Here is a 23922-nt window from a genome sequence, read left to right on the forward strand (position 1 = left end):
AGTGTCGACCTTTCAGGTCTCAAATCTGTTGTACCAACCGGCTGAGCTTATGCTTATCTTGATGCTGCTATGTTAACCAGTTTAAAGAGTTATAACAGGATGCACCAGAAGTCGGCTTTTCTGTTAAATGCTGGAGGAGAGGATAAATGACAATTTTTTTCTGTTAATCTTTATCTGTTAGGCTACAGACCAGACATTTGTTTCATGAACCCCTTTGTAGCTTGGATCCTGAAAGGCTGAGGAGGACTCAGGCTCTGTCTTGTGACCAGAATCTGGTTCGCTTCAGAAGGTGGGGTGCAGGGTGTCTGGCAAGTGCCCGCCACACTATGCATTCCTGGGGTGGGTTCTCTTCAACGGTGGTCTGTCCCTCTCGTCCTGAAGCCCTGCGGGAACCCCCCCCACCCCCGCCACCGCCATTCCATTGTCCATCCTTTTCCTATGACTTCACAAAGTTGGCTTTTCTGACTGATGGGTCAGACAGTTGGAAACTGCTCTATCAGAACTTTGGGTTTTTCTGGACTTTATTATTTTTCTGATTGAAGTATAGTTGCTGTACAATATTATGTCAGTTACAAGTAGGTGTGCAACATAGTGATTCACAATTTTTAAAGGTTTCAGTCCACTTAGAGTTATTATAAAATATTGGTTATCAGCCTGAAGAAGGTTTCTTCCTAAGGCGTCATGAGGGAGATGTTTTGTAGGGGTTGGATTTTACGTAGTGCAAATTTGCAATGCACCTTAGTGCTCCCTCCTCACCTCCCTGAGGAAAAAGAGAACCAACAGAGGGAATTTTTCTTCTGGACAGGCATTTGTTTCCCCATTTTAGCCTAAATTTCAACTGCCTTGGTTTCCTTAGAAGATCCAGCTGCCACCTGGAAACTAGCAGTAAGGCCGTCGTTGTCTAGCGCCCCCTGCTGGGTGCTCCGCGCTCACCCCCCCGTTTCCCCTCCTTCCAGAAACGAGGAGCGGAGTAAGAAGCCGGGCACGCCGGGCACCCCGGGCTCCCACGACCTGGAGACGGCGCTGCGGCGGCTGTCCCTCCGCCGGGAGAACTACCTCTCGGAGAGGAGGTTCTTCGAGGAGGAGCAGGAGCGGAAGCTCAGGGAGCTGGCGGAGAAGGGCGAGCTGCTCAGCGGCTCCCTGACGCCCACCGAGAGCATCATGTCCCTGGGCACGCACTCGCGCTTCTCGGAGTTCACTGGCTTCTCTGGCATGTCGTTCAGCAGCCGCTCCTACCTGCCCGAGAAGCTGCAGATCGTCAAACCGCTGGAAGGTGATCACAAGGGGCCTCGGCCCCTCTCTGCCCTCCTCAGCGACTCCCTGTGGTCCCTGATCCACCACCGGAAAGCTGGCAACCTCTGTAACGCCTACTCCTTTTTCTTCCGAGATAGCCACCCGCGCTGCTGGTTTGAGTTCCTCTGAATGCCCCAGCCTCCACCTCTCCCGGTGCAGGTTTGGAAATGCACACACAGGCAGCCCAGACTAACCTCCAACTCAGCCAAAGAAAAGAAAACGTGTTAGCGCTGGTTTCCTAGTTCTCTTTCTCTTGCATTTAGAACCGTAGAAGTACAGATCTTTTGGGGAGGCAGAGGCGCTCCTAACATCCTCAGAAGTTAACTAGGACATGCCTGGGGGTGTGAGAAGTGTAGCCAATTGATGCTTTGACTTCTCAGAAAATTTGGTGTCAGGGAGGGGGTGTGCAAAGCAAACGCTGTAAGTTGTTTTCTTCAATAACCAGGTGAAAGCGGTTTGCTATTTGTTGACTCACATGCTCTGCTTTGGTCTTCAAATAAAGAGGCTGTGGCTTTCCTCAGATGCAGTGTGTTCTGAGCAAGGCTTCTAGACCTCCACAGTTTGGGGGCCGGGAAGGGGGTGACTGTGGAGGCGAGTGAGTCCTGTCCCTCCTTAAGCCTACCTTTTCCAGGGGCAATTCAGTTTCTAGTGTCAGGGACACCCTAGATGATTAACCTCATGGAAAAACTCCCCTTTTTTCCTTCTTTTTGCTTTAGGCATTATAACATGTGTTCCCCTTACCTACCACTACCCTGCTGAGAGCCACTAAGTGCTTGTAATTTTCTTTTTTTTTTTCCTCCTTTAGTTTGGAAACCCATGAGAGTTTGAGAAGGTATTTCAGAATTCTACTATGTATCTAATGCAAAGCCAAATCAGAATTTCTGTAAGGCAGTATTTCTCAACTTTTTTTTTATTACCCTCTTTAAGAAGCCATTTTAGACATTAATTCCCAATCCCTCCCCCCCAGAAAAGTTAATGCCATAGATATATGTATTATATGTGTATCTGTGCCTAAAGAGAGTACCATTATTCACCCCAGAAGAACCAGTTTTCAACCCTGGGGGGCAGTATCACCCCTGTTAGGATGCATGCTGTAAGATGAGGTTTTACTTGTTAAAGACCCAAGAAATGCTGGGTGCCATAATTCTCCAAAGGAAGGAAGAGGGTGGGCGAACATTCTTTTTTCATAATTACTTTTTAATTGTATAATTTAGGTCCTTCTTAGATTTCAGAAGAGGGATGGCTCATCCTTTTTTTAACTGTTTATTCAGTTGTAAGCTTGGTGATTGTTTTCTGATCCATAATTATGTCTGTTTTTCTTTCAATAAAATCTTCCATTTCTGCAATTTTACTTTTTGCCTTTCTTTTCTTTTTTCTCCTTTGTCTCTCAAAGGTCATTGGAATTTATCATCTCTATCTTGTCTGCTTTCTATATTTTACTTTGTGTTTCATTAGATCATCTAAGGATGTGTTTTTGGATTCATTTTCCAAGCATATTGTAGGAAGAGATTTTTTTTAAAAGTTATTTTGACCAATTCATCTTTTTCTCTTTTAATCTTGTGACGTAGATAGCAGTAGTTTTGTGATAAATTAATAGAATAAGAGGAAATCCCATTAGATTTGCTAGATAAATTTCAACTATAGTACCCCTGCTCACCAGGAACCCATATCACTACCATTAAAAAGTCATGTCTTATCGCTATGGGCTGTAAGGTATCCTCATGATAGAGATCTATCCCTCTGGCTCCATTTTGTAGTCCTCTGACTTCTTAGCTGTTTAAAATACAACCAATATGTTTTTTCTTCCTCTCCTCTACAATTACTTCTGTGTTACCATGTTGAATTTGATATGGTGAAGTGCTGACATGGAAGTCTGCCTGATGCTGGGTTCATTACAGCTCTAACTGTGGTGTTGGATAAGTTACTTTACCTTTTTGAGCCCTGTTTCCCTTATTGTGAAATAGGGCTCACATCTGCCACACAAGATTGTGGCAAGGAATAAATGTGATGTGTTTTTATCGTGCCCAGCATCTAATAGGTGCTTATTAACTTGTAGACTCCTTGAACTTGCCCCTATTCCAGTAACTCAGGTATAAAGGCTAGCCTTACCAGTGTTGAGACCTGGACCAGCATTGTGCTGGGGCCAATGTTCATACATCCTTTTCCAGTGCCACCAAGAAGCTGATAGGATTCCCATGCTCTCCAGTGGCCCAGGTAAATGTACCTGTGGTGAGGCCCCTGGAGAATGTTGGCTGGGATCATAGCAGATAGCCAATCTGTGTCGTCCATCTGTGTCTCCCTTACCTATTTAATTAATCTTGCTATCTGCTCATTGGTGTCAGCCAAAATAACTGGGCTAGGTGTTTAAGAATACTAGCACTCTTGTCTCTTCACCTTATCTTACACGTTTTAAGCAGGTAAAGGACAAACAAAATATTCAAACTAGAAAGAGATATATCGGGATTAAAAAGATGAATCAGGCAGTATTTTTCCCCTCTATTTTGCTCTTCCTTTCTGATTGATTATAACCAGGTAGTATTTCCAAATATAAACAAGTTAATATGTAATTAGGGAAAAGCATACACTTCCAAGCTGTACATTATCCAGCAGGTTTCGTTCTAACTCTTAAGCCCTAGGTGCTCTGCTGACATAAATGGATTTAGTTTTCTTCTCCTTTGGTGACATGAAAACCTTTTAGTTAGAACAGTGGGGTGTGGAAAGAAAGCAAACAGAAGGAAAGGGGCAGTGACCGTAATTACGTTTCTGCGCTGTCCACGCCCTGCTCCATAGACCATCTTGGTGCCGACTAGGAACATGAAGGTTCCCCTCTTTGCCTGCCTGACCCCAGCTTCATTCTCATGTGAGTGGGAGAAGGTGATGGCAATGGGAGGTAGTTAATAGTACAGTGAACCTCCTGCTTTGTGCTTGACAAATAAAGGAGGCCAGGAGGGGTGGGCACGGGAGGTGGGGGGGAGCTGGGGAAACGGGATAGGAAAGAGACAACAAAGGCTCTGAATAAGGCAGAACCCCTCACACTCCACCTCCCATCCACTGCCACGCCTGGACCACCACGTTTGCTCGGGCCTCAGAACCAGTCAGGAGTGGAGATGGTCCGTGAGCCCCCTGCATGGCATAACTCACATGACAGTCAAGTTTGCAGAGGTTGTCACCAATAGTGACTTTTGTAGAATAGAAAACACCTGTTTGAGAATTAGAACACCATTCACGTGTGTTATTGACCTGATTTCTGAGGTTCACATTATGTGAGGCCTCCTCAGTGCCGTCTGAGAGGTGGTGTTTATGGTCAAGAGGCTGGGCACTGGAGCCAGCCTGGGTTTAAAGCCTGGCTGTGCAGCCTCTGGCAAGTCACTTTACCTCCCTGCGCTCGGTTTCCTCATCTGTAACGTGAGGATGGCAGGGTTATCCTGATGACTGAGTCAGTAATGTAGGCTTCTTAGAAGAGAGCCTGGCCCTTAGTGCTCAGTAAAGGCTGGCTATTCCATGAGTAAAGGAGACCTGAGGTGTGGGGTAAAAAGGCACGTATTATACATCTTTCAGCATAACCTTTTCATTGTAATCTCACTAGATTTCCTTGCTCTGCATTTTCAGGGAATGCAAAATACTCCATGTACTTCTGTAGCCTCTTTAACTCCAAATAGCAACTCTCTGTAGCCTCATTTCTCTCTCGGACTCATGCACGGGGTGGGGAGAGATGGGGCAGCCTGTTAAACAGATGGAGAATGGAGGCCCACGGGACTCTTTTCCGGGCCCAGACCTCCAGCCTCAATGAGTTCTTTCCCGGTGCATTGTAAACGTCTAGAACCCCCTTCAGAAGGATGAGGAGATCTGCCACTTCCTTGACATGGTTCTTCACTTTCCAGTGTGTTGACTTTCCCTTTAGTCCCCTTCCCAGTGTGGCCATGGCCACATTGCATCTGGGGATTTCTCATCTTCCTTCTAAGACCTGGATGTGCCGCCCCAAGCTGGGTGTCGTAATGCCTTGTTTAAAATTTCTCCCCAGTGCAGTTGTGTTGCCAGGAACGTGGACATGTGAACAGTGAACACACAAACCAGGGGCCCATTTTGGACTATTATGCGTGGAGGTCCCCAGGAGTGGCAGGAGAAACCCCACTGGTGGGAGACTGTGCATCTCCTGGCAGGCCCTGGACGTCCACGGGGAAGCTGCACTGCCCGCCATTTATTCCTCCATATTCTCACTGAGCCCAGGTTCCTGGCTAGTTTTCAGACCTGTGGTTCGAGGAGGGAGGCAGGAGGAGTTTACAGAAAGAACTGGGCCTTTAGCACTGAACCCTGGCTATGCTACCGCTAACTCAGTGACTCTGGAAGTTACGTAACTTCAGTGAACCTCTGTCTGTGAGGTGTGGGTAATAATTCTTAACCCTGCAGGGCGATTTTGAGGAGTGAGTCTAGGTGATACATGTAGAGCAAGCTACCCTGCTGGCACGCCTCCATACAGGGTAGCTTTTTAAAAAATGGTGCCGTGGCACCTGGGACTCAGGATCCCATGCACAGGTTTGTTTCATTATATGCACCTTTCATCTCTTTTCTTTTTTGCATTTAGAATATTTTCTAGTTATAGTCAATAGGTTCGGGTTATGTAGATTGCTATCGTACTTGTGACACTTAAAACCGGGAGAGACCCCAAAGTGTGTACAATTTTTTCTCTTTTAAGTGGATTTGAAATTGCCCGTTTGCAAAATCCTTTCAAGGCTCCTCGGCCGAGACTGTCCCATAAGGAGTTATTTCCCAGCAGTGTTTAGGAGGCAGTGCACTCACTGGGCACAGCGGAGGGTCGGGGAGTTCAGTTACATTCCTGGACCACTTCCTGGCCACACTGCCTGCCTGCCTGCCTTTCACTTCTCTTTTATCTTGACTCCTGAGCTGCTGGCCCCTGGCATCCCTGGTTCCCCTTTCTGACGTTCCCCAGGGCATCCTGGTAGTCTGGAGGGATTCTTGCCCTCCCAACAGAGGATGCCCTCGGGAAACCAGCAGTAAGTGTCTGGGAGTTCATTGAGAACTGTTCTCAAAGTCTCTCTGTTGAGCATGGAATGTTATTGGTGTGGCTAGCTTCTTCATCTGTGGAATGGGGATAGAATGCCCACGGGCGGGGCACCCACAGTACCAGGGCCGTGTGAGGGGTATTAAGTGTCCTAAGGGGGAGAAGGTTTGCTCTAGCAGATGGGTTGGGCAGAGTCCCGGCACAGAGTAACATGCTAAAGGTTCTGAGATGTAGTTCCTCAGTAAATAACACTTCTTAACCCAAGTTTCCTAAGCAGACTTGGTCTTGGAACACCTCTCTTTGGTAGCACAGGGTTTACCTTCCAGGTCCTCAAGGACGCACTCCGGTGTTATTACAGACCTTGCTTGGTGTCATCTGAGTCCCAGGCTCTGGTGTCAACCAGCAGATGGGCTCCTCTGCTTCAGACCTCTGCGTGGACTTATGTGTTCTTAAATCACGTCTCTTTAAGCCAGTTCCCACTCCCCAAACCTGCGGCCTGTCAGGCTTGCTGGCGGAATACAGAAAACCTAGGTAAAGGAGGTGACGGCCGTGCCCACCACTTCTCTGTGTGCTACTTTAATTTCTTTTTGCTTTTCTCTTGTTGTGGGTCCTAGAGTTGGTTGGACATCGTCTTACTCTGCCTCTGCTCTGTCTTCCCTGTTCCCAGCTGTGTGTACTTGGTATAGAATCCATACAGATTCCCCGCTCCCACCCCGCTTCTGTGCTTGCCTCGCTTATTTTTTCCGCTTCTAGTTCTAAAGTGATTCTGTGTTGGATTGGGGGGTTGACATCAGTTGATTAAAATAAAGAGTTTGTCACCAAACATCCTTGGCACATAGTATGGCGTTAATTTTACTTTGTAAAAAAATTGATTTTTGTCCTTAAATTGGTGCCCCTTCCGGGCATGGAAGGGGATTAGCACCTGCTGCACAGCAGGAGGGGCAAGGGCAGCTCAATGGGTGTCCGTACCTGCGTCCACCTGTGGCACCCAGGGCCCCCTGGGGCTCACGCTCCACACTGGAGGGTGGTGAACAGCCATCCGCTTAGACCCCCGTCCTAACCCTCTCTTCTCCCTGTCGCCCCCTCTGCCCTTTCTCCTGCAAGGTTCTGCCACCCTTCACCACTGGCAGCAGTTGGCCCAGCCTCACCTCGGGGGCATCCTGGACCCCCGGCCTGGTGTGGTCACCAAGGGCTTCCGGACACTGGACGTTGACCTGGACGAAGTGTACTGCCTTAACGACTTCGAAGAAGATGACACAGGTGACCACATTTCCCTCCCGGGCCTAGCTACCTCCACGCCAGTTCAGCACCCAGAGACCTCAGGTGAGAGGTCCCGAGCACGCGTGACTGTCTCAGGCAGCAGAAGTTACCCGAGCCGGCCTCAGGCTTTCCCAGAGGAGATGCAGGAGCCGCCAGCGGCCGTGGAGGAGGAGGAGGAGGAGGAGGGGTCTGGTGAGGGCATCGCGATCACTCCTGTAAACCTGGCATCTCTACCGGAGGCAGAGTTCCGGGCCATTCTCACTTCTGTCCCGAGCACCATCCGTAGTGGCTCTCTGTCTGTAGCTTCTGCTCGTCTGTGTGGGTGATGATGAAAGCATTCCCACTGTGCGGTTCCGTTTTTTAATAGAGTCTGATGCCTCCTTTTGTAACCAATGGGTGCGGCTCCCTGCCCATCTTGGAGGTGCATGGCCCTAAGGGCTCTTGAAGGGGAGCAGGAAAGGCTGCTAAAAAGAAGTGGATTATTGCCCCCTACCTGCCCCGAGCATCAGCTCCCCCTTTCTGTTCTGGCTCTCTCCCCATGTCTAAAAGGCAGCTTCTCGGGTCCCCTGGTGACTTCCAAACTGAGCTAAGCTGAGTTGGGCAGTTTTAGGGGCAATTATGAGTGCTGGATCGTTCAGAAGGTGAATGAGAGAATCTGTTACCTACACGATGCATTAAAATTGGAAGAAGCCCAGAAAGTGTTCAGAATTTCAGAGATCACTTCATAGATCAGCCTGTTCCCTTTCCTAACTGCAGTGAAGGCGTGTGTGTTTTCTTTCCAGCTTATACATGTGTTCAAAGTAGATTTTTTTTTTAAAGTGTTTTAGCAATACTCCTTAATCCAGCAAACCCTGAGAGGATGTCAGTAAGCTTTCTTAGAGAGAGAACTCTAGATGAATCTGGAAAAGAGCACTGGCTGATCTCTGTGCCCACCTCCCTCCACCCCAGTATTAAAGATATGACCATGAGGTTGCAGAATTACACATCCTAGGCGTCACTGGGATGAAAGGCTTTGTGCCCAGGGCCCTGGCATCAGAGGGTCACGTGGTTTACTATTTACCTCAGACTTCCTGGACCCCCTGGCTGCTTGGGCTGAGGGGAGAGACCCAGAAAAAGATGAATTAACCCGATGTCGTCATCCTCATGACATTCCCAAGTCACCAGATTTGAGGAGAGGACATTCATCTTTGTGACTGATAATTTTCGTTCATGAGAGGTACAGCACTCCCCGTCGAGTACAGGGCAGGAGAGAGCTGAGGTTCATGGTGGTGTCTCCCATCCCCTGGCCAAGTTCACACACCTCTGGCCAAGGAACTTTTCTTTTTTCTTTGACATAAACTTTAGAGGCATCATCAAGTAAAAAGGATTATTTAGCACCTGGGTTTATTTATGTCTTATTTTATTTTTTAGCCATTGAGTTGCCAGGTTAAGCTTGCAAGGGAATGAAAATGCATATTATTTAGGATCTTCTCACTTAAGAAAAGGAACCCTTTTTCCTTCGGTACTGTTACCTCCCTGTGTCATCGGCACTGGCGCCCCTCTGGAAGGCAGACAGTGGTACAGGAGACACTGTGTCTGCTGATTTTGTGGCTGAAGGGGCAGGCATCGTGTTGAGTGTGGTGACCCCTCCCTGCAGTCTTGCGGGTGGATTAGAAGGTGAATCCTGTAAATTTAAAGAAGCACCATTCGGTTTCTCTTGGAGAAGTTGTAGAGAAGGAATAAAGCTTATCAATTCAGCTAAGAATATCTCTCTGAGGACAGAGGGAGCGAGGGGACCAGTTATGAGGAGCTAAGTCCTAACCACTTTCCTTACCACACACAAAGGCGTATCCATTGCTTCTTCCCACCTTCCTCAAACCTGCAGCAAATCCATCCCAGCAACTTTGAGGAGAGGCACACTAACGTACAGTGGAAACTCTAGAGGAGTCACATTGGTAGTGTGCATCCAGAAAGAATTATATAGATTGCTGAAGGTAATTTAGGGAAGGTCTGATCATCTAGGCAAAGGTTCTTTCGAGCTTGTTTTCTGGGTAAGACTTGGTGAAAGCTCAGTGCAGGAGGGAAAGGCACGGACAATGATTTGTCTCTTTCTTCTCTGTGGGGAATGACAGAACCACTTTGATTCTAGGAATGTAAGAAGCACGTCACTCTACATAAATCATCCCAGGGGCCCTGAGTGGCATTATGCACACAGTCTTGGAGTCACAGGTAGACAGAAAAGTTTCAGTGGGAAAGCCTGGGGCATCCTCTGTCTTGGAATTTGTACCCCCGCTGGCCTGGTCCCTGCCTTGATCTGCCCTTTCCTGTTGCCAAACAGCACAGTTCCAGGAGCTGCCATCTTCCTGGGAAGACTTAGTAGGGAGAACCTTTGAAGACAGAAGGTGATTAACCTTTCTTTTTTAACAACTGGTATTATGGGAGGCAATTGGGAAAACTTGTATATTAGGCACTTTTGTCTAGAGCCTGCTATCTCATGGAGAAAACATTTTGAGTACTGAAAAATATTTATTAATATATTTTAATGTATTATTGTGTCATTATTTGATTTTTATAATCCCATGTCTTTAAAAAGGATAAATCCTTGTTATATTTGTAAATAATTTAGATGATTAAAATGGATTATGTAAAACAATTTTTAGATTACAGTTTTACTTTATTTCAGTAATATATTTTATGTTTTAAATCATATAGAAAGCACACTTTTATCAGAAATAGACATAATCTCGTACTGCCAGTGTTCTGAATTTTAGGTATTTATGTGTAGAGAAGAGCCTGCATGTGGTAAAGGATTAAGATCCGAGTTTAAAGTCACACAGTTAGGTCAGCAGATGGTTAGATGGACAGTCCAGGTGAATTATCTTGGATGCCTTGATTCTTAAAGGAGAGACAGAGGCAGGATTAAAGCAATGTAGAAGAAAGCAAAGGTCAGTTTACTTAATGCTCATACACATGGAGACCATTTCCAGTGGGAGATATATCCTAAAACAGGCTCCTATAAAACATGGCAGCCTATCTGGCAGTGGTACTGCAGTGGAGCTCTGTGTCATTTTGGGGGCTGAGTGTTGAAGGCAAAAATCACATTTGGTCAAAAGTGCCCTTGAAAATCCCTGAAGCTGCAGCACTTGGGCCCCCAGAAGCAAAAGCCAAGAACTAGCTTCTTTTGTAGCTGTCTTATTTGATACGTAGGTCCAGGTTCTGTTCAGGAGAGGTTACGTGAAGAGAAGGGAAGAGCTGGTGGATGAAAGGAGGCAGACAGAAAGCTCGAGGACCTGAGTATCACTCCAGCCTCCTCTGAGGCAGGGGCTGGTGTGAGCAAAGCCCCGGGTGGGCATCCTCTTGTACTGTCAGTCCCACTGCAGAAGCAGGACCCAAAGGGGCTTGTGAGGCAACGTTGGCCGTGAGGACCGGATGAATCTAGAAGAGAAAGTCTGGTACGTTCGATTCACAGACCCTCTGGGAAGTTTCCTTCTTATCTCCACCGAGAGAGTTGACAAAGAGATCCCACTCTAATGAGAAGACTTTTCAACCCCACCCTGGTGTGTAGCAGTTACAGGAGTTTGGTCACTATGGACAAAGCTGGGGTCTGCTCTCACCCCCCTGTATTAGGAGATGCTAAGGAAGCCCTGTGCTCTTGCATCAAAATGTATAGTAAACCAGAACCAGGCCAGTGCAGCCCAAAGTGAAAAATGAATGAAGAATCACATAATTGACTCATCCCAAACAGCACGGAGTCAACCCTGCTTAAAATTTCCAGAACAAGCCCGCTCTCTGGAACCGCTTTCTCTATGGAACCTCACCTCTGAAAACCATAGGAGGGCACTGCCGTGCTTCGAGGGGCACCCACTTGGATTGTTGAGTGGGCGTTTGTTTGCACAATGCCTCTTCTAAAGTGGAGGGCCCTTGAGGTAGCACGTGGGTGCGCGTTGAGGTTCCGGTGAGTTGTCCAGTTGCGCCGCCTAGTGATGCACGGGAGAAGTGCGCTCTTGAACAGGCTCCGGTAGCACCAGCTGGATGATGGACTTGAGGCAGCTTAGCCAGGCTCGCTCCCCGCACCTGTTGGTGTTTGCCACAGGACGGACATGAAGGCAGAGGGCGCAGGGTCCAGCTTTGTTGGCATCCGAAGAATCCAAAGAGACTCTTGCGTTTGCCCTTTTGATATTTTAACAGCATTCTAAAAAGTGATTTGGGGACTTCCCTGGTGGTCCAATGGTAAAGAATCCACCTTGCAATGCAGGGGACATGGGTTCGATCCCTGGTCAGGGAACTAAGATCCCACATGCCGCGGGGCAACTAAGCCGGTGTGCCACAACTACTGAGTTCGCACGCCTCAACTAGCGCCTCCGTGCCGCAAACTACAGAGCCCACGTGCTCTGGAACCGGCGGGCCACAGCTACAGAGCCCACGCACCCTGGAGCCTGCACGCCACAACTAAAGAAGAGAAAACCCACACGCCACAACTAGAGAGAAGCCCGGGCACGACAATGAAGATGCTGCATGCCTCAACAATGATCCCGCGTGCTGCAACTAAGACCTGCCGCAGGCAAAAATAAATAAATATATCTCTTTTTTTTTTTTTTTAAGTCATTTTATCTCCTGAAGATACCCCAAGGGCCACCTGAGGGAATTTCTGGTCCTCTCTGTGCCATTCCGTGAGATTGTTCCTCTGTTAAGTCACTTTTTAGATGAAACAGAGTAGACAGCTTGGTGTAGGGGGACAAGTAGACTTTTTATTTTTAAAAATTTTGCAGGAAACAAAAGTTGTACAGAAACCAGGAAGAGATCTTTTGATGTGGTTCACAATCTCTGTGCTAGAAACCTCCCCGGTGCCTGTGGGCTGGATGTCTGCATTGGGGACTCAGGGGTCCCTAGAGCTACAGGACCAGACAGGGGCTGTGTAAAAGAAATGCTTAAGAAGCAGAGAAAAAGAGTCACAGGCCCATGTTAAGCCTGTAACTGAGAGCTTAAAAATGTCATCTTGTAACACTGTGTAGTTTAATATCACTTCTATTTTTAAAAAAGAAAAGAAGCTGTACTGCTGTATCTGAAACTGCCCTTGATTCCCTACCCCCCCAGAGAAAAACACTTGTTAAAGCCACATTAATCCCAAACAGCATTGATGTTAATGATGAAGCACAGGGCAAACAAAGGTTTTATGGAGTTTTTCCCACATGGACTCATCATAGAACTTTTTTTTCCAGAAAAATTCACATACAGAGTTATATAAAGAAGTGATAGAAAAAGTCTTTAGAGCATTTTTCTATGCCCTGAGAGTTTAGTTTTTTAGGAAGAATTCTAAAACATTGCTTTTTTTAAAAAAAAAAGAAAGGGCATGTAGCTGACAGGCAAAGATACGCGCCCCACCTCCACTGTGGTTACTCCTTGAGTAAAAAACGACAAAGTCATTAGAAGCTGGTAAAAAGATGGAAAAAAAAAAGTACTGATGTTCGCAGGGCTTTCAAAGCCATGCCTTTAAGCTGGATGGACAATGCTTTTACTTTCAGTAGGTTTGTTTTTGCTTGGACAGAAAAGGTCGGCCGGTGGATGCCACTGTTGATGTGGTGGCAGCTACTAGAATTAAAGGAGGTGGGGGGAGTGTGTGTGTGTGTGTGTGTGTGTGTGTGTGTGTGTGTGTGTGTGTGTGTGTGTCTTGGTGAATGAGTTTATAGAAATGGCAGAGCAGATCCAAGTCGTGTGACGGTAGCTTCACACGACATGTTCAAGTCAAGAAAAGGGGGAAAAGGTCAAGGCATTTTGTGTATTTTACACAAGTTGGCCACTTCCCATGAAGAGTGGGAGAAGAATCTGGAAGGCTCTCAGTATGTCACAAAGATAAAACCCCTTTTTCCAAGATTTTGGGATGGGTTTGTAATTTTAAAGAAAATATTTTAATAAGTTACTTCTGTAAGCCAAAAAGTAGCATGACCAGCATTCCTCTGTCTTCGGAGATCCCCTTGGAAGCCGTGTGTGTGTAGGTCCCAGCTCCCCACAGAGTTCAGTAGGTGCAGCTGCACCCTGACAGCTGTGTGGGCTCCCGGGAGGGTTCTTTTAAGGACGATGCTACGATAGCCTTTAGAGAGAGAAGTTTCTGGTCTCCCCGGCACATTCCCAGCCTGGCCTTCCCTGTGGGTGGGGGAAGAAGGAAAGCATCGTTCCAGTTGACCGACATGCATGAGCTCGTGTGAACAGGTCTCATCCCGCGGACGGCCAGGCTGCAAAGCCCAGTCACCCTGCAGGGCCCCGCCACTATACCCAGCCTTATCCGTGTTTCTTTCCTCTTCTCACCATTGGATCCCTGGGCTGCGAGGAGAGCACTGGGCTTTCCTGCCCATCTTCCCTGGAGACCCGAGCCTTCCACCAAGCAGCAGTCACCCTGGTCTGGGTAGCACACTTGCAGATAATCCCCAGCGTGGTCTGCAGGGCATCTAAGAAGGAAGCCCCAACTCACTGGAGACTCAGGGCTGGGCCAGGGCTCCCTCACGGCTGGCTGCGGCCGCAAGATCCCAAGCACCCAATTTTCCAGTCAGTACCAGGCACCATGTGCCCCCAGAGGAGCACAGCCAGTCAGAGCCATTTACCAAGTGCACCTGCTCTGGGTGGAAAGCACACCTGAGTCAATCAGAGTGCAAGTGAGCAGGGGGACTGTCCCCCTTATACAGCCCTCTGAGACCCCACCTCGGGCTGAAGGGTGTGTGCTAGCAGGTGGCACATTTTAAAGAACAAAAAATCTGCACGGTAGCTACCTGTATGTAGTTCACCAACGTAGACGATCTTGAATAATCAAGGATTAATGAAGTTTAAAGGTTCTCTTTGACAGATAAGGATTTTGTACCAGTTTCAGAACCTGCGGGAGGAGGAACAAATAAAAATAATAAAAGTTAGGGTCTTTTGAGGCGGGGAAAATGCAAGTTCATTCCTAAATAGAATATTTGATGAAAGTACTTGTCAGTGTTAATACTTTTGGCTCACAACACTGCAGTCCTCCAGTCAGACCGAGAAAAGGAGTGAGGATTTAAGTAGGAAGTCAGAACATTAAATCCAAAACCCCTGTCCTTGGAGGCCCCAAGCAAGCAGCACGAGGTTAACCCACAGCACCTAAGGCAGGGCTTCGGGGTGCAGTGGTGACTGCAGTAGTGAGCGCTCCTACTGAGCCCCTGCTCCCTGCCTAGAAGACTCTTGTCAGTGCCTCTTGCTTTGGGAATTTGCTCTCTCCTGTTCACAGAACTGTAGGAATCAGCCCCCAGCAGCTCAAGGAGCCTCGGGTGACTCACTCTCTCTGTGTTGTGTCCCAAGGAAGGGAGATGCTGCAGCGGCCCGGTGGGCAGTGGTGACTCGGAGAGCTGGCCGGTCCAGGCGTCCCAGTGGTATTGCAGAGGGGCCGAACCTCTGGCTTTGGCACTTTTGATCCTTGTTGTTGATTTTCCTTGGTCTTCTAAAGCTGTCCATCGCCTCTGGGGAATGATGACCTCTGAATTTTAGCAGCCTTTTCCTATTCCCAAAACCCATTTGCAATAAGATGGGTTTTGCTTCTGCTGATGCAACTGTCTCTCTAAAATATCTGTCTCACACTAGCTGTTGCGATTGAAGATCCGATATGTAATGGGGTGGAGAAAGTGAACATGTGTGACCTTTTGATTTGATATTCTGGCCATGTATTTAAATGGGGTACACTTCTAAGTTTAAATCAAGCCTTGCTTTTGTTTGATATTTTTAAAAAATGTTCTCTGTCTTTCAACTGTTCTGTCTTAATTACTTCTACTTACTGCATTTTTCTTTCCTCCCTCCCAAATAACCCCTCACGCCTGTTATTTGGGATGCTTTTCTCAGGTTTTTTGTTGCTTTTGTTTCTAGACCTTATTGCAATCAGAGAATCGTGATTGGTTGGTTGCCTTTTCTTCATAGCTTCTTCCATTTTTGTTTTGCTTGCAGTAGTTTCTCAATTATCTGAGTTCCTAAACCATTACTTTTTTGGTTGAGAAACAAAGATGCATAAAGGCTATTCTTACGTGTGTTTTCCACGCCCCTCCTGCTTTGCCTGGAGCTCCCTGTGGCTGGGAGTTTGCTCTTGTGGCCGTGGTGCTGGCTGCCATGCCAGGGGCCACGGGAGCCTTCCTTGACACAAAGACATGGGTTGGACCACAATAATCAGGGGAAACCAGTCTTGCATAGCTCCTGAGTCACCGCCACCATTTTTGTGCTTTGGCTTTGTCCTGCCTGCCTTCAATTTGCGTGTCTCCAATATTTTTTTGTTTGCTGGTTTCATCTGGTTTCTAGTTTTTTCTTTTCTTTTTTAAGATGCAATCACCTGTGTGTGGATCTGTAGGTTTGGGGCACCGATCTCTTCTGGTTTGTTTTCCTTTTCCTTTTTGTCAAATCCAAGAGAAAACTTGCCATAAAGAGCTAGAAGATTCTAGTTCCAGCCTTTTGAATCTTCAGCGTGCTCATGGCCTCCAATATCCTAATCCGTTGTCTCCCAGGAGGTCTCTGGGGGCTGAGAGGCTGCAGGGGTGGAGTGGGTGGGGAGGGGGGATGACCCAGACCTCACCTTGCATGCTATTGGGAGCAGTAGCATTTTTCCTTTTTTTTTTTTTTTCTTTTTTTACATTTGAGTTATGAATGAGGATGGCCTCTACAATCATGATGTCTCCTGTAGACTCTATTCCTACTTATCACCTGCCAGCTTTCTGATGCATGGTCCTAACGCTTCTGTGATTTACTTTGCTCCAGATCGTAGACTTCAGCTGCCTTAACAACCCTTTGGAGCTTTCAAAGGAAATAAGTTGAGGACAACTTGTTCTGTCTCATTTTCGTCAGAAACCAGACATCCTAGAGATGGCAAGAAAGCAGCCCGGGGGGACTGGTGCTGCTTGCACCGTTGTGTGTCAGCCCAGCCCAGGTCCTGGAGCTTCAGCCCCACAGAGAACCCAGGCCCTGGGACTCCTGCCACGTTGTTGCTGAGGCAGCTGAGGCCCCGTCTCCCTCCCTGTCGACCACAGTTAGACAGTAGTGGAGCCAGCTTCCTCAAGCCCCTTTTTGTGTAAACAGAAAAGGGAGCCCGTGAGCCTTGCCCTGTTCCCAGGTGCAAGTGCCTCTCCCTGCCCTGCACCTCTCCCCTCCCCTTGGCAGAGTTTGGCACCTGTTTGCCAATGAAAAGAAAAGTAAAGCAACAAAAGAAGGAAGCCGATTTGGACCTCTGAGGAGGGAACCCAAATTTACCCCCAAGGGCCCATTAGCCCTTAAAACTGGATCCACTACTGGCCAAAGAACGCTGATGGGAAACCCTGTCTGGACTGGGTTGGAAGCTGGAATTCGATGCTCTGCACACCAGTGCTCAAAAGTGTGGTTAGTTTTGAGGGACCACCTTCGATCCAGAACATTTGCGTTTCACCTTCCTCGCCCAGATCCAGTTCACAAGGTAGCCCATCGTTTCTTGCATCTGTCCAGGGCCATGCGGGAGTTTGACTTTTCTCATGGGTGTACTTGGATGCAAGGACTATATTTTGTTCCTCCCTTCCCCCTCCCCCTGATTTAGCCCACCACCCTGGGAAGTGCATGTCACAGACAAACTCCACCTTCACCTTCACCACCTGTCGCATCCTGCATCCTTCAGACGAGCTCACGCGGGTCACGCCAAGGTAAGGGACCCGGCCGTGGGGTGGGCAGGGCGGGGTGAGGTTGAGACATTCCCTGTGAGACTTAACGTTGAGGAAAGCCAAAGTAGAGAGGCTCATTCAAATCCAACCCTAGCCAGTGGAAGCATCTCCCAAGCACTACAGTCACCTGTTCTGAGTCCCATCTTTTTTTCTTTCTTTTTTTTTGAATCAAGGCCCCTATTGATTCAGATCCAGCACAGATAGAGAGACCTGGACCCACTTTTAGTTGCTCTTTTATTGGCCGTGGAAGATTCTTACATCCCTCCTCAACCAGCTGAAGTTTAGGGCACTACCACAGCCCCTAAGTCCAAGTCTGTTGGCTTTTTGCCCCAAAGTTTGTCAGTAGAACGTGTTCTTTCACAGAATGGAGTTACTGAGCCCTGTGGTAGCACTTATGCCTCTGGCAATGGCCCCAGGGGCCATGCATCCCAGCCACCCTGTAATGACCGAAATGATAAAACTTGAATGGAACCACATGCCCAGCGTGGTCCACTTCCCTTGGGCACCTCCAAGAAGTGATAAGAGTTGGTACCATAGGACGAGAGGACTTGTGTGGCCTGGTGGGGGGGGGGGGTCTGCTTGGCTGGATTTCAGGCCTCCCAGAGCTTCCAGTGAAAGGGAAAATGGTACCCCCCAACGCGGTGGCGTGACCCCATCAGCTGTTTTCTCTGTGGTACGAGGTGGCAGGGTGAGTGGAAGGTAACTTACGGGAGAGAGGCGAGCAGGGCCAGCTCGGAGGGAGCAGCTGCCCCAAGGGACACCTTCAACGATGAATAATTCTCCGCAGGTCATGTGAGGAGGACGACGAAGCAGCCCCAGGCCCCGTTGAGCTGAGAGCAGATGTAGGGCAGAGAGTGAGCCCACGGGCGAGGCAGGGGGTGAGAACACCACCAGCAGGGCCTGCCTGCCAGGGCCCCATGAAGGAGCTGTGTGTGCACGCGTGGCCGCCACTAACCCGCGACGTAGGCGTGGACGTGTCCCGCTGGTTGTGCCTGGCTAACTCGGCCTTGACAATGGATACCCCCTAACCTGTCTAAATGCCCCAGTCGCGCCGAGTGCCAGCACTAATACAGGTCTAACCGAGGTTCTCACCGGAAGGGGACCTCTCAATTTTAGCTTGTCTCTCCGTCTCCCTTCCTGCCTCTGGAGAACCCGGCTTCCCTATCCCTCAGCTTTATGTTTGAAGAGATCGTGTTTAAAACCGCTGGACAGAGCTTCCCCCCGGGAGAGGCTGGCATCCTGGTGCTCTGCTGACTGTAGCCATAGGACTCAACGCCGCACCCCTGCCTTCTTCTCTAAGTCCTTCTGGCCTCGTCAGGGATGAAAAAGCCTGAGAAGTCAGTAGTAGGAAAAGGCTTTTTGCCTGAGTTTGAAAGAATGGCAGCTTGAAACAAAGTAGAGAATCTCCCTAGGAATGGCTCTGTGAACAAGATTTGAAGTCCAGATTTTTTTTTGGCCCTCTATTGCTTGTAGATCAGTTTTGTAGAATTCCACCTGTGCCTTTTGAAGAATCCACCTTTTAACCTTAGGAATCTGCTGTGGTTTCTAATCCCATGTTCCTCTGAGTGCTCCCGACCCACCAGCATCCCCGGTCCCGAGCTTGTGTGAGACGGGCCTGTTCTGTGTTCCTCACCCTGTGCAGACTGGCCAGTGGTGAGGTCACCTGAGTGTGCAGCCAAGTGATGCCTCAGCTTGTACTTGCCTTTGACCTGTCCCTCCTGCAGGAGGGGGCCCTGCTCCACTCATTCCAAGGACCTGCTCCAGAGCCCATCCCCTTCCTCCCCTTTCCCTAAGTTGGTGCTTTGTCCAAGGTATGTGGCCTGTCCCCTGTCAGGCTGGGGAGAGAGGGCTCTATCCCCCGGTTCCCAGGGACCACCCAGCTGCCTGTTCCCAGGGGCACCTGCAGCCCCTGCTGCGTCCTTGGGCAGGTGCCAGGACAGGTCTCATGAGACCCTCAGGAGGGATGTTTTCTGTGCCGCTCAGTTGCTCATCCAGCAACAGCTCAGGGCCTCCGTGCCTGGGTGGCCTCACTCCATCCCCGAAGCAGTTGTTAAAAGTGGGTCTCTCCTGCTTTTCAGGCAGACAGCAGTGCATTCCCCGCTGCTGCCCCTCTGCTATACCTTCTGCCCTAACTCCCTCACTGCTGGATACCAGCTTTTGGAACATAGTGGGTCCTCAGTCAGCATGACATGAGTAGACGAAGGAATCTTTCCACTTTTCCTTTAGTAACCAGGTTTCACACACCCAGTGGGCCTTTTTCTAGGTGGTTCGCTAGATGAAGATCTGATAAGACGTGACGTGGCTCCCTCTGTCCCAATAACTCCACTCATCAGGGTGGACTTGGGCACCCACGGGAGAAGGGCTAAAGGGCAGCAGGGTGCAGAGGAAAGAACACTGTGGTGGGAGTCAGGAGGCCCGGGTCTGCCGCTGACTTGATGGGCGCCTTCAGCCTCAGTCTCCCCATCACCCAAGGGTCCTCCACCGAGATGTCCCACCTGCTTCGGCCATTCCCAGGATAAACTCTCATATCCCGTAGTCCTGGTTAACCTCTTGCCTCAGGGAAGCGGCTACTGGGAAGGAAGGCAGGAATCTGAGTAAATTTGGTAGGGACAGAAAGCCTCTCTGCTGAAGGCCTTCCTCCCCTATCTTTGGGGTCCCTCAGACTTGTGTTTAAATCCAGGGTCTTCCCCTGAGTAGCTGAGTGTGACGTTGAGTAAGTCACGTAACCTGAGCCTCAGTTCCCTCATCTGCAAAGGGGACAGTTGTACCCACCCTCTAGGGCTGAAAGAGGGAAATCACATGCAGCTTCCTGTTAACTTAAACCACGTCCCCACTTCGGGGAATCCACGGCCCCTGTGGTGAGAGGGAAGAGCAGACATGGAAAGAGGCACCCAGGGAGCCTGGGCTGGGCGAGTCCCCTTAGCATGTCCTAGGCCTGCGTTGCGCCCCTGCGGGCGGCTGGCCACGGACTGCTTCCTCGGTGCTCGTGGGCGTTTTCTGATCAATGACCTGTTGTCTTTTCTGATCAGCCTTAACTCGGCCCCGACTCCAGCTTGTGGCAGCACCAGCCACTTGAAGTCCACGCCGGTGGCCACGCCGTGCACTCCGCGGAGACTGAGCCTGGCCGAATCCTTCACTAACGTCCGTGAGTCCACGACCACCATGAGCACATCCCTGGGGCTGGTGTGGCTGCTGAAGGAGCGGGGCATTTCCGCGGCTGTGTACGACCCCCAGAGCTGGGACAGGGCTGGCCGGGGCTCTCTCCTGCACTCCTACACCCCCAGGATGACCGTGATCCCCTCTACCCCGCCCAACTCGCCTATGCAGTCGCCCACGTCTTCCCCGCCCTCCTTCGAGTTCAAGTGCACGAGCCCTCCCTACGACAACTTCCTGGCCTCCAAGCCAGCCAGCTCCATCCTGAGGGAGGTGAGGGAGAAGAAGGCGGTCCGGAGCAGTGAGAGCCAGACCGACGTGTCTGTCTCCAACCTGAACCTCGTGGACAAAGTCAGGAGGTTTAGTGTGGCCAAAGTGGTGAACTCGGGGCGAGCCCACGTCCCCACCTTGACTGAGGACCAGGGACCTCTCCTCTGTGGGCCCCCGGGCCCCACGCAGGCCCTTGTCCCCGGAGGCCTGGTACCCGAGGGCCTGCCCCTTGGATGCCCCACCGTCACCAGTGCCATCGGCGGGCTCCAGCTCAACAGTGGCATCCGACGGAACCGCAGCTTCCCCACCATGGTGGGGTCCAGCATGCAGATGAAAGCCCCCGTGACGCTCACCTCGGGCATCTTGATGGGTGCTAAACTCCCCAAACAAACTAGCTTACGGTGAGGCTGGGAGAAGGCCCTTCCGCTAGAGGAAACCCGTCTTGCTCCCGCCTCCCTCTCCTCCCCCCGCACTGCGCACGCTCCCTCTGCTTTCCTCTGTACGTCCCCTCCTGAGCTGGACAAATCAACCTCGTGCCTCATGGGGGCAGAGTGGAGACTCTGTAAAATGTGTACATAGGACCTGGAGACCTGTATCCGCCCTGCCCTTCCTTCGAATCCCACGGGAAGCACCCCAGCACCGACATCGCTCTCTTGAGGACTTGGCCCGTGCTGGCCGGGGGCAGGGGCAGCCCGGTGTCTTTCCTTCTTCTTTCCTTTGAGAAGCACTGAACCCCCCACCCCCACCGCCCCATGTGTGTTCTTATCCCATGGATAGGAAACCAGTGAATCTGTGGCTGGCTGCCGGAGCCACACATCCTGAGCTGTCACGTAGCACAGTGGCTGTGCCGCCTGGTGTCACTGGGCACCTGGCCTCACCCTCCCTGTGAGAGCGTAAGGGGCCTCCGTCCGCTGCCACGTGCAGCGGCCCCAACGGACGGTCGCTTCTTTTCTTGAGCTGTGACTTTCTCGTCTCATGCCTTCAACCTGAATTCATCCCTCCATGTTTTGTAATCCACTGTCGGACCAGACATCTGACCTGAAAGAGAATGTATTTACACTCCTGCTGCACCGTTTGGCAGCCCCTGTGTGTTCTGTGTGATTTGTTTTATTTTTCTGCGTTTTGTTTTGTTTTTTTAATATATGCAGGGAAGTAATGGTACTACATGGGAAGTCGCAGTGAATGTTCTGTCTGTGGTTCTGTGACACCAAAATACAAGTTTCAGACACACCAAGCCGCTCCTGAGATAACAGCTTATTTCTGGGACCCAGTGTCACAACCAAATTAAGACCAGACCCAAGGCGATTTTAACAATAGGATCATAAGGAAAGGGGGTTGGGGAAAGGTGGTGGATGAAATTTGTCAACAGTATAAGTCAAAGAGAAGAACCACGGCCAAAGGTAACACCAAACTGGTTCACAGAGAAATGAGGCTTTGGTGGTCCTCTTGTTCTGGTCCTTGTACTGGACCTGAGACCAGTGAGCATGCTTTCACGTCTGTGGTCTTCTTCTGCAGCCATTCGATGCCCTCAAAACACGTTTTGCCCTCTTGTTTCAGAACAGAGTGGTCCCCAAAAGCCCTTTGTGTCCTTGTGCCACTTTTTATCCTTAGGAAAAGGTAGAGGTGTTGTGAGAAGAACCGTGAACAAACAGGGAGTCTGGTCCCATCGCTGTCACTGACTAAGTTTCAAACTTTTATTTATTATTTGTGTGTGCTGTATTTTAAACAAACATCTTCTGTCCTCTCCAGCTTGGTCACAGCACGCCTGTGGCTTTCCAATCCAAGCAGGTCATTTATTTATTCTGATCTGAGGACTGCACTGCACATCACGGTGCTCTGTGGCCATTTGTTCCAGACATTTATGGAAGGATAACATCATATGCAAATGAAAAAGTCCTTTTGCACCCCCCATCACCCTCCTCCCGCCACCCTTGGCAAAAGATGTATCCTTCAATTGAGTGAGTGTGACCTTATGTCCACTGAAGATACTTTAAGAAAGTCCCCAGGAGCAAGCTTCGGTCCCATGATTTCATACTATTTATTCTCTGAACGCGAGGGTGTTGGTTAATTGTGTTTTCAACTCTCCTCGCTGTGGTATGTGTGCACTCACTGCAAGGAACTTATATCTTTTTATTTGAATGTATTTTAAAGCAGTAGGTAGAATAACAAGGGAATATGAAAACCATGGATGGAACGGACCATTTTATGTATTCAGAGAGAGGAGCCACCCATCATCACAAAGGAAATACCCGTGTAAAAATCAACAATTCGGAGGTTGCAGTATTTAGTATAGTTAATAAATGATCAACATTGTGCAACCACTACCAAAAAGTGTGTTGTAATGCATCCAAAATCAACAATAAAATTTTATTTGCTAATGAGTACCAATAAAATAAGTTCAAATGATGGAAACCACGCTGCTATTCTGATTTGTATTTTGTTCTTTTCATTGAGGAGACCATCTCTATGAAAGACTTGAAGGTATTCAGCTCTTGGGGGAACTTAAATGAAAGTCATAATACTTCTGTTGTAACCCACCTTTCTTTTAATGTAATACGTTCCCTTAGATAACCTTCCAATCAGAACCTGAAGCTCTTTCTCACTTTTCAGGGCTGCATACTACTCCACCACGTGCACGTGCCCACTGCGAATGCATACACACACCCATGGACCTTTAAGTTAATTCCAAACTTTTGCTATCACAGCACTGTAATGAAAAAACCTTGCATATATGTAATTTTCCACATACATGAGCATATCTGTAGGATAAATTCCCAGGTAGATGTTGCCAAATTGCCCTCCATAGAACTTTGTTGAGGCTTAAAAACCAAGCACAGTGGAGGATCACCATATGGAGAACAAAAGGATAAAATAAAATTTTCTGCCACCTTAATATTTGGGAGCAGTGAAATCACGCAAGCAAACAGTAGTGGGTGGTGGCGGCATGGATTTCAATCAAGTGCTACCATTTGGTAGTGGTGTGACCTTGGGCAAGCCACTCCTGTTTGGGTCCTCCATTTTTTTAACCTGTAAAATGGGAATAGTAATACACCTTAGGGTTGGTGAGCTGAGGGAGATATATTTTGAACATCTATCATGGACCAGGCACTGTTCTAGGTAGTGGGACATGGTGATAAGTGATCAGTTTATCTCACGGAGTGTGCGTACAGTCTGTTAATAGGAGAGAGATGACCCCAAACATGGCATGATAAGGCCTATTTCAACAGAGAATTGGAATAGGCTGGTGTGAGAGATGGGGTGGCTACTTTGGGCAGT

General features: G+C 49.0%; 1 protein-coding gene across 16 annotated transcripts in view; it reads left to right on the forward strand.

Moving 5' to 3' along the window:
• TRAK1 (trafficking kinesin protein 1) overlaps positions 1 to 23062 on the forward strand; it is a 102139-nt gene extending 79077 nt beyond the window's left edge. For 9 of the 16 annotated variants that reach the window (XM_082348401.1, XM_082348398.1, XM_082348406.1 and 6 more), the window contains 4 exons: positions 957 to 1273; positions 7418 to 7765; positions 17103 to 17205; positions 20253 to 23062. In XM_082348401.1, the coding sequence (XP_082204527.1) occupies positions 957 to 1273; positions 7418 to 7765; positions 17103 to 17205; positions 20253 to 21051 (1567 nt within the window). In that variant the 3' untranslated portion in view covers positions 21052 to 23062. Of the gene's footprint in view, positions 1 to 956; positions 1274 to 7417; positions 7766 to 17102; positions 17206 to 18010; positions 18102 to 20252 lie in introns of all 16 variants that reach the window. The other 7 variants (XM_082348407.1, XM_082348408.1, XM_082348400.1 and 4 more) reach the window with 3 other exon arrangements.
• The last annotated feature ends 860 nt before the right edge of the window (positions 23063 to 23922 follow it).

This window comes from Balaenoptera borealis (assembly GCF_965194805.1).
Source record: "Balaenoptera borealis genome assembly, chromosome: 12".
Lineage (NCBI taxonomy): Eukaryota > Metazoa > Chordata > Mammalia > Artiodactyla > Balaenopteridae > Balaenoptera > Balaenoptera borealis.